Source organism: Trichosurus vulpecula, chromosome 1 (assembly GCF_011100635.1).
Source record: "Trichosurus vulpecula isolate mTriVul1 chromosome 1, mTriVul1.pri, whole genome shotgun sequence".
In the NCBI taxonomy this organism is placed as follows: domain Eukaryota; kingdom Metazoa; phylum Chordata; class Mammalia; order Diprotodontia; family Phalangeridae; genus Trichosurus; species Trichosurus vulpecula.
This window is the reverse complement of record NC_050573.1, coordinates 159,213,127-159,223,000: the sequence shown is the minus strand read 5'-3', so window position 1 is coordinate 159,223,000 and position 9,874 is coordinate 159,213,127. Positions and strand designations below refer to the sequence as shown.

The 9,874-nt window shown below is 41.4% G+C and overlaps 1 protein-coding gene across 1 annotated transcript in view; it reads left to right on the top strand.

Moving 5' to 3' along the window:
- Positions 1–1,795: 1,795 nt before the first annotated feature.
- Positions 1,796–9,874, top strand: part of OSGIN2 (oxidative stress induced growth inhibitor family member 2) — a 34,094-nt gene continuing 26,015 nt past the window's right edge. Inside the window, exon 1 of the mRNA XM_036743522.1 lies at positions 1,796–1,877. Coding sequence (XP_036599417.1) covers positions 1,834–1,877 — 44 coding nt within the window. The 5' untranslated portion in view covers positions 1,796–1,833. The remainder of the gene's footprint in view (positions 1,878–9,874) is intronic.

Below are 9,874 nucleotides of genomic sequence, written 5' to 3'. Positions count from 1 at the left end.
AGTCATATAGCAAGTGGCAAGAACTGAGGATTTCTGGTTCCGAAACGCCAAGTTCAGGGCTCTTTCCATTGCACAATGCTACTTGAGAACCATAAAACAAAAAGATATACAAAGTGCCCACAAATAAAGTTTTCCTACAGCTTTAGATTTTTAAAATATACAATCTTTTGAATTGGCCTTAAGGTTCCTCAGTTTGGTTACTTACAAACTTGAGTATCAAACATGTTTCTGGAGCAAATGAAAACAAACCTTACAAGGTGTCAAGACTTCATAAAATAGAAGCGTAAAAGTGAAAACAATTTGATAAGATAACATTGTATTGTAAATTTATATTGTAAACTTCCGGTGATTGTCTTTTAGCCCATAAAACCGAAAGCTGGCACTTAATAAATAAGGTTGTTTGATTCGTAGAATTACATTTAAAAGCTGAAACGTAAAAGTCACAGAATTGTAAAGCTGGGAGACATCTTAGCGGCTATCGATTCACAGGGAGGCTTAAGTGGGAAGAAGTTAATTAACCACATACTCAGGTACACAAGATTGGTAGCAAAGGCCAGACTAAAACTCACATTTCCTCAACCGGTCTTGCGCTCTTTCCACCAGACCACATTTGCCCCTATTTTTAGGCCGAAAAGATTTGGGGATCTGTTTTGGTGGCGAAGGAAAAGGCAAGGGTTTTAAATGTCAGTGTAAAGATGTATTTAGAATGTGGGTGGGGTCAGCGTTCGCCTCGGAAAACGAAACAGGGATATATTATACTGAAGCCAGCCTACGGGCTCTCATTCATCCTGATTCTGGTGGAACATCAGAAGGACGGCCCCTGTAGGTGCTTGTAGAATGACTTAAGAACCCCCGCTCACAGCGCATACAGACGAAGCGAGCTCCTCTGAAGTCAACCCGGACCATCACCACCTGGGCAAGTCCCCAGAGAACCAGATCCTCAAAGGGAGATTCCAATGGGACAAAGTCAGAGAAGCTGCCACAATGTGTCCACGGAGCAAGGGGGCTTTCCTCACCTCCCGCTCAGGACCGGGGAAAGCAGCTTCTTTCATTTCTCATCTTGTTCCCCACGCCTCCCTTAGAGATGCTGTCCTCCCTCCCCGCCCTCCCAGACACATTGCTCCTCCTCCTTTTCCTCCTCCCCTTCTCCGCCGGCCCCCAGCAGCCGCACTAGCCGAGCCTACACCCCCCACACCCCCACCCCGCGGCCCCCAGCAGCGCGGCAGGATCCCAGCCGTAGCTGCGTGCGCCAGCCCTCGCGGCCCCCAGCAGCGGAGGCGCGAGTCCAGACGTCGCGGCTCGCGCCTCCTCCCGACCCTGGGTACCAGGCCCGGGAGGTGAGGAGGGCGGAAGTGGCCTCCCGCCGAGCCCCTACGCTTGGCCTCCAGCCGGCAAGCGACTCCTCGGCCCTCCACCCCGTCACGGCCTCCTCCTTCCGTCATTCCCCGCCCCCACCAGCCGGTCTCCTCTCCGCCAATCCCCTTCTTGTGCCGCCACCACCGCACCTGCGAGGAGGAGCCCCGGCAGCCCCGCCGTCTTGTCGGCGTCCTCCCCACGCCCCCCGAGATCATCCCCGCCCCCGTCGTCACCTCACCCACCGCCGCCTCGGTCTTGGCCGCACTGTCCCTGAGCGGCGGCGGGAGCGGAAGCGCCTCCTCCTGCCCCAGTGGAGACGACGCCGCGGCGGCTCGAGAGTCAGCCGGCCGGCACGCGGCGGGCAACCGCCGCCGCGCCGAGGAGCAGCACCGGGTGCGGGGCGGCGGGCAGCGGCGCAGAGCGGGCCGGCGGAGGAGCGGCGGCGGCGGCGGCGTGTCCCCGCTCCAGCGCCGCCCGATGCCGGTGTGGTGCTGCCGGTGCTCCCTGGTCGGTCATTTCAGGTGAGCGTGGGGGCAAGGCAGGGAGGCGGGAGGAGCCCGAGGAGGCGGAGAGCCACGGTCCCCGGCCCGGGGCCGCAGGATGCGGCTCTTCCTGGTCCCGCGCCGGCTCTTTTTCCCGGCTCTGCGTGGGGCCGGGGCCGGGGCCGGGGCTGGGCCGGGGAACGGCCAGGCCGCGGAGGGGGGTCGTCCTGCCCTTGGAGTTGGGGGATAAAGTTTTAAAGGCGAGGGGAGGGGCGCGGGGACAGGCTCTCCCTTTGACTCATTTAAAAGACTACTTTGCCGTCTGTGAAAGGGGCTCAGGGTTAGGATCGAACCGCTTTCTCAGCTACCTGATTAAAAATAGGTTCGTTAACTTGAACAATCAAGCTCCCCGGAAACCTCTTCAGCCTTAGGGATTTTTTAAAGGAAATTTTAGAGTTTGTAGAATTTATTGTTCTGAAAGGTCTTTATTGTCAATCGAGCCAATTTTCATTCTAATAAATTCGGTTCTTCTGACATCTCTGCTTATGTCACAACTTGCAATTTACACCCATTCAAATCCAGTGAACAGTTACCTTAGGAGGACAAAAGGACACGCGTCAGCTTGGGTAGTGAACTCAAAAGAAAGGGAGAATTTATTAGTTAATACGAAAGAAGGTGCAATGATTTTAACTTTGTAAAGGCAAAGTTTCTCTTTAAACTGAGAACCTCTCTTCAGGTATTTTCCGACAACAACAGTAATTAATAGGCCTTGCTTATATATGCTTTGTGACTTTTCCATACCCACAACCTGTGAGGGAGATATTTTACACATGAGGAAACTGAGGCCCAGAGAAGTTAAATGACTTGGTCATAGCCACACAGGCATGAAGTAATAAGGCAGTAAGTAATCTCAGGCAGAGTAGAGATTCACACCCAGAGCCTGCTCTCTGTTATGCCACGGTTTAAAGCCACTAGCCAGGTCCTTTGACTGTGGGTTTCTGCTGTGCCTTCCACGTAGTGAGGCGTAAACATCATTTATGTCACAAATAAAAAGTGCTTTATTTTCAGAAATTAAACAAATTTATCTACAGATAACTTCAGGCTTTTATTTAAGGGTATAGTAGTATATTTGAGGACTTAGTCTGTGCGAGGGAGGCCTAGAAAGCAATTTCTTAGATTAAATCTAAATTATATCAAAAACTTTGAAACTTTCTGAACACATCGGGACAGCTTTCAGCAAAACTTTTTTTCTGCAGTCATTTTAATATCTCTGCATACCTCACAACTTGAAATGTACATCCATTCAAGTCTGTTTTCCAGGATAAACATTCTTCTCTAAGCAACTAGAAATATTTGAGAATTAGACTGTCAGAAAATAGCTTGACCTCATAGTGCAGTTTTGTTAGAAAAAGGAGAAAAAAAGAACAGCATGGATTCCCCTCCCCCCGAAAAATTATTATTGCCACTAGACTAATGGGGGAGGAAAGGGGAGTGAACATAAACTAAATACTTTTGCCCCAGTAGTCTGGGAAAAAGCATTTCTTTTTTGTCAGATCAGTTTTCAGAAACTTGGGTAAAAATTGTCATTTTTTTTTTAAGAATTAAAGAGTTTTTAAAAAATTTTGTTTGAATGTGCGTAGCACTTTGGAGGGGGATACTTCTTTATACTTCATTTTTCAAAGAAGAAAAGTCTCTTGTCCTGAAAATGAGGAGTTAAGATTTTTCGTTTTATTGAAATGCTGTTTTTTTTTATGTAGTTTCATATGTACATATATATTTATATATATGTATATATACATATTTTACTGAAGCTCGAGGATTGCCTCACTAAAGATTATAATATGATGCAGGTAACAAAATATAACTGTGATTACTTTTTCAAAAGCTGGTACATCTGTATTAACTGCCAAAGTTGACCTTTAACAAAGATATGTTCTGTTTTCTATTAATATTCTTAGGGTGTGATACATGATTATAAACTTTGTAAATGCCCAAAATTGACTGGAGGAGAACAGTTGATTTAATATTGTTAAGTCAAATGTAGCCATTTATCCTAAATAGAGAAAGCATAGTTAACTCAGATACAGAATGGAAAGTAGTCCTCTATTTTTAAAAATTAATGGTTTTTGTGCCCTGTGCTTTTTTACATCGCATTCATTTCCAAATATATGCCCCTCTTCTTCCACTCAAGGAGCCATTCTTTGTTACAGAGATTAAGAGGAAAGGGGAGGGGGGAAGGCACTGAAGCAATATCAGCCAACATATCATTGGGTCAAACTGGAATATGCAGGATCCTACACCCAGTTTCCAACCTCTACACTGAAAGAATTGAAAACATTTTTTGATACCTTCTCCAGTTACAGGCTTGCTCATGATAGGTCATTATAACCAGCTTTAGGTTTCATCTTAACTGTTCTTTCTTTTTATTTACATTGTCATTGTGTATATTGTTTTCCTGCTTCCCTTTTTTTGGGGGGGAGGGGGGTGTGGGCTCTGTATCTAGTGCACTGTTTATACCTGGTAAAGTAATAGGATATTTGGGAACATCTGTGTGTTGAAAAACTGACTCTTGTTTCTTGAGTTATAAAGAATAATCAAGATTACTTAAGCAGCACTGTTTTATTTCTGATTTTTGTCTCCAAAGCCTGATTTTTAGATGTCTGTATTTTTAGCAAGCATCCCACTTATTGACTAGTATCCCAGTGTTTTATAATATATAACCACAAAACTGATTAACAGTCAACAATAACAAATACTAACTTCTACTTAAAATTCAGAACAGATGTCCTCCATGATGTTCTAATATAACCAGGTGTAATTTGTGGTGAGGTAAAGCAAAATTTTGAATTAAAAATGGAAAGCTTAAAAACTTTGAGCTTCTCTCAGTACTTCAATATATTCAACTTTGAATGAAAGGAAATTATTTTGAAGAATTTTTATTTACACTGACAGAATTGGGGAGAAACATTTTTGCAGATAACTAGGGTATGCTTGGAACTTTTTAGATTGCTGGCATGATCAAGTAAATTATAACTTTAGGCTTAAAAATGTAAGTTGTGTTCTCAGCCTTTATATTTACAGATGTAGAATTCTCATGAAAAAGGTCTCATGTTAGAACTTCACTCTTGTATCCTGATAGAATTTCAAATATAAGAATAGTTTCAACTAGAAAACAGCTTTATGAACTCTTATAATTTACCATTTTGAGAGATGTGGTATATTTGAATCTCGGTGATGTTGGGGTTCTGCTATGCATTTGAAAGATGAAAATCTTAAATATTTCATGACCTACACCTTTAGATTTTCCTGGTGTTGCTAAGAGTATTCCAAGACTTTTTGAGTATTGTTCTCTAACCAGAACTAATTATTCCTTAAAAGATGTCAGATAATTCATTTATATTCACTATATTAATACATTTTTGGCTTTTTGATATGATGCAGAATATCCATGAATTCATCCAACAACTTATTAAATACCTCAAATTTTGTCACTTACCTTCTTTCTCACTAGTGATAGTTATATGTAAACAGGAAAAAAATAATTTTCCCAGTGTACTTCCTACACATTTAGTAGAAAATCAGGACCATTACGTTTTTTTCAATTTACCTATGTAGTATTTTATTTTTCCCTAACTACATTTAAAATCGTTTTTAAAATCTATTTTTTTTGGAGGGGGGAAGGCAGGGCAATTGGGGTTAAGTGACTTGCCCAAGGTCACACAGCTAGTGTGTCAGGTGTCTGAGATTTGAAGATTTGAACTCAGGTCCTCCTGACTCCAGGGCCAGTGCTCTACTCACTGCACCACCCAGCTGTCCCTTTTAACATCTATTTAAAAAAAATTTTGAGTTCTAAATTCTCTTTTCTCCCTTGTCCCTTAATGAGCAGGAAAGCAATTTGATATAGGTTATATATATATAGAAGGACCTTTTTAAAAAGTAAATTGATTAGCCTGTGTAAAGATATATAGGTATAAATGCTTTAATATTGCTTTTATATAAATGTAGAGGCAGCTAAATGGCACAGTGGATAGGGCATTGGACCTGGAGTCATGAAGACCTAAGTTCAAATGTGGCCTTAGATACTTACTAGCTGTTTGACTCTGGATGTAAGACATTTAACCTCTTCCTCAGTTTTCTCAACTGTAAGTGGGGGTCTTAATAGCACCCACCTTCCAGCATTGTAAAAATCAAATGAGATATTTATAAAGTGCTTGTCACAGAGTTCCTGACACATAGTGAACGTGTTATAAATGCTTGTTCCCTTCTCTTTCCCTGAATACATTTCTGTTTGCAAATGATTTTTAAAATAAATCATGGAGTAGAGATGCAAAATAGTATAGGCAATAAATAACTATTGAAACAAAATTATATATTAACAAGGAAAAAACATTTATTTCCTCTACACAATGCAGAAATAACAAAAGTAGTGATTGATTTTATAAGGAATAGTAAAGCATTACGGTATAAAGCCATTTCCCAAAAATGTTAGCTGTACATGAAAGTATTCTGGCTACAGCGTGCTGCCTGCTATAGTTGAACATTCAACTGATTGTTAATAAGAAATTGTTAAAGCTGTATGGCTTGGCTAAAGCTGACCTTGGAGTCAGGATGACCTGGCTTTAAGTTCTGGCTTTGGAGCATAATGGTTGTTTGACCAAGGGCAAAAAAAATAAAGTGCTCTAGACAACTCTCTCAGATATCAGTTCTCAAACTTCTTGTTCTTACTTTATACTCTTAAAATTTTTTGAGCTTTTTGTTTATGTGGGTGATATCTATTGATATTTGACATTAAGAAGTTAAAATGTCTTTGTATTTTAAGGAAAATACTTTTGACCTTGAAGATATTTTGAAAGGTTCTTTAAGAACCACCAGGGCTTCCCTGACCACACCACCACTGCTCTAAGACTTTAAGTTACAGATGTGCTGCAACTCTTAGTTGGTAGAAGTAATTTCCACACTTGTTTCTTTACAGTGATGAAATCTCAAGTTCAGACCCAAGGTGGGAAAAATGTTACAGGGGAAGGAGCACTAGACTTAGAGTAAGGTATTTCTAGTTTTGGCTCCGCAGCTTAGCTGTGGGAAAGTCACTTAATTCAACAAATATTTATTAATTGTGTAGGCACTCTGTCAAGTGCTGGGTATATGAGAATAGCAAAGCAGCACATAGTTGCTGCCTCTCAAGAAGTTTATAATCCAGTAGGGGGAATAGCCTACATAGATGATAGACAAGGTAGAATTAAAAAAGGAAAATGGAGAGATCCAGTGCTGCAAGAAAATTTGAGGGGGGGTAAGTCATTTCACTTGGGGCAAATTAGAGGAAACTTCATGGAGGAGCCAGAAACTGGATCTCGGCTTGAAGGAAGAGGGATTTCTGTATGTAGGAGATGAAGGAGTAGATAATTAGGGAACATCCGAGCAAAGGAGCAGTGTAGAGGAAATCTGGGCATGGAGGGCCTAAAATGTCAGATTAAAGCATTTGTATTTTATCCCATAAGCACATAAGCAGTAGGAAGGCTTTTTTTTTTTTTGTAGGAGAGTGACATGTTCACACCTATACTCTAGGAAAATCATTACACTTATGTAAAGGATGGATCAGAGAAGGTGAGGGCTGAAAACAAGGATGCTGGTTACAGGCTGCTTAGTTCATGTTACAAGGAGAGAGGGTAGAAAAGAGCAGGGATGGAATACAAGATGTTTTGTAGAGAGATTGGCAGGACTAATGAATAGAGGTGAGAAATAGGAAGAAGAAAAGTCAAAAATGATTCCAGAGATTTTGAGCCATTGTAACAAGCAATATGATGGTATAATCAACAGAAAAAGAGAATGTCAGATTTTGGTGAATAGATTATGTGGGTTTAATTTTGGATATGTAAGCTAGGTACAAAGAGGGATCTTTAAGTGGAAATATCCAGCAGGTAACTGGAGGAGAGATAGGTCTGAATATATAGATTTGGAAGTCATCTCTATACAGGTGTTACATTGAAACCATAGCAATTGATGATATATTCTGGAAAGAGACTACAATAGCCTTGGGGGATTACCTAACTGTTTTGAAATTTAACTTCCTTATTTTTTCCTTCTTAAAACGCCCTCTTCTGAGCTTCCCTATTTTTGTTGATGGCATCACCATGCTTCCTATCACTCAGCGTTAGAACCTCAGTGCTGTTGTTGATTTCTCACTGGCTCTTTCATCCCACATAACCAGTCATTTGGCAGATGTTGTTGATTCTACCTCTGCAACATCTCTCATCTTTGTCCTAATCTCTTTGCTCACACAGATACCACCTTAGTTCAGTTTCTCATAACCTCTGGCCTGATGGTCTCTGCTCCTGCCTCATTTCTCCAGCCCATCCTCCGCAGCTGTTTAAGTGATACTCCTCAATCCAAGGGCTGACTGTATAACCTTTCACAAGCAGGAACTCCAGTCTATGTATTTCCAGCCTCATCATTCTCTTTCCTAGGGACACTCTGCAGTCAGGCCAAACTAGCCTTCTTGCTTATTCTCACACATGAGACCCCATTTCTCATATCTGTGTCTTTGCATAGGTTACTCCTCATCACCATCTCTTAGAATCCAAATTTCCTTCAAAACTCAAGCCCCACCTTCTCCATGAAGCCATTCCTATCTCTCCTCAGTTGCTAGTGGCTTCCTCCTCAAACATATTACTTTGTATATACTTCTGTGTGTACATATTGTCTTTCTAGTATACCGTGTAAGCTCCTTCTATAAGCAGTTTGTCAAAAGTCAGAGACTTGGTTCTATCTTTGTATCTTTAGTGCTTAGCACATAATGAATGCTTAATAAATTCTTGTTGGTTGATCTATGGATTCCTTTTACTTTTGTTTTACCGGTGAATCTAGGATTTAAAGTTCAGGACATCCCCCCCATTTGTAGAAGGTGTTCCCTGAGCACAGTGACATCTACTAAAAACCAAAATACAAGATGTTAGAAATTATTAGCTCTGAGTTGTGTTTTCAGCAGTGATTGGTTGCTTGCATTGGTAAATTAGCAGGGAGTACAACAAAGTTTTTAACTCAACCAGGTTTTATGTATGCCTGTATAAAGTTAACAAGTTCTTTTATTACATAATCTTAAGTTGTATGTTTCTAAATTATTTTAAAACATTATACAAACATACTGAATTTTAGAATAATCAAAAATGTCTTGCCTTTGACACATACTTGTATGACCCTGGGAAAGTTACTTTGCTGCTCAGTGTTCTGGGCAACTCTCTAAGATTATAAACTGATGTTGGTAGAAGTTAGCTCAGTAGAGAGTTCCCTGTACCAGTGAAATCACAGGGTAAGCTTCTGTGTGGGTCAGAAGACCACCGACTCAAGTAAAAAAAAGGTTTCTCAGGTTAGGAAAAACAGAAGCTTTATTTGATCAAGTCTCGCGAGAGTTGGGCATCTCTCTCACTACCAGGGTGGACTAGCAGAGACATGGGGTGGGGAGCGGAGAAGGCAAACAGGGAGATATATACCCTTGTACAAACAATTCCAAGAAATCCCATCCCAGATGTTGTGGCCCCCATTCCCATTCGCGGGAGACAAGTGGCTTCACAATCTAACCAGGAATAAAGAAATAAGTTTTTACCCAATAGAAGCACAGAAACTAGAGAATTACCTTATGGGGGAAATAGGCGAGGGGAGCGGGAGAGGGGAATACCATCTGGTTTCCCTGAAATCATATGATTTGCAGGAAAATGAAACTTAGGCCTGGTGAGGTCCTTGCCTGAGTTATTCATAGGGAAGCTTTCACAGTCTTGTATTCCACTCACAGCTGAGGTGACATCTATAAATCTAAAGAAGGAGGGGGAGAAAGACATTCCTAAAGGCTAAATAATTAGATTCTCACAGACTCAAATTCATCCCATTTCCCTTTTCTCTAAATATTGATTCTCAAACATTATGTGTGTATACATATGTATTCCCTGTGAAGCCTTCACGCTTTATTCTTACTACCTCACAATGCTCCCTCTTCTTGACACTATTTTTGAAGACCACACCACTGCTGATAAGAATTATCCACCCAC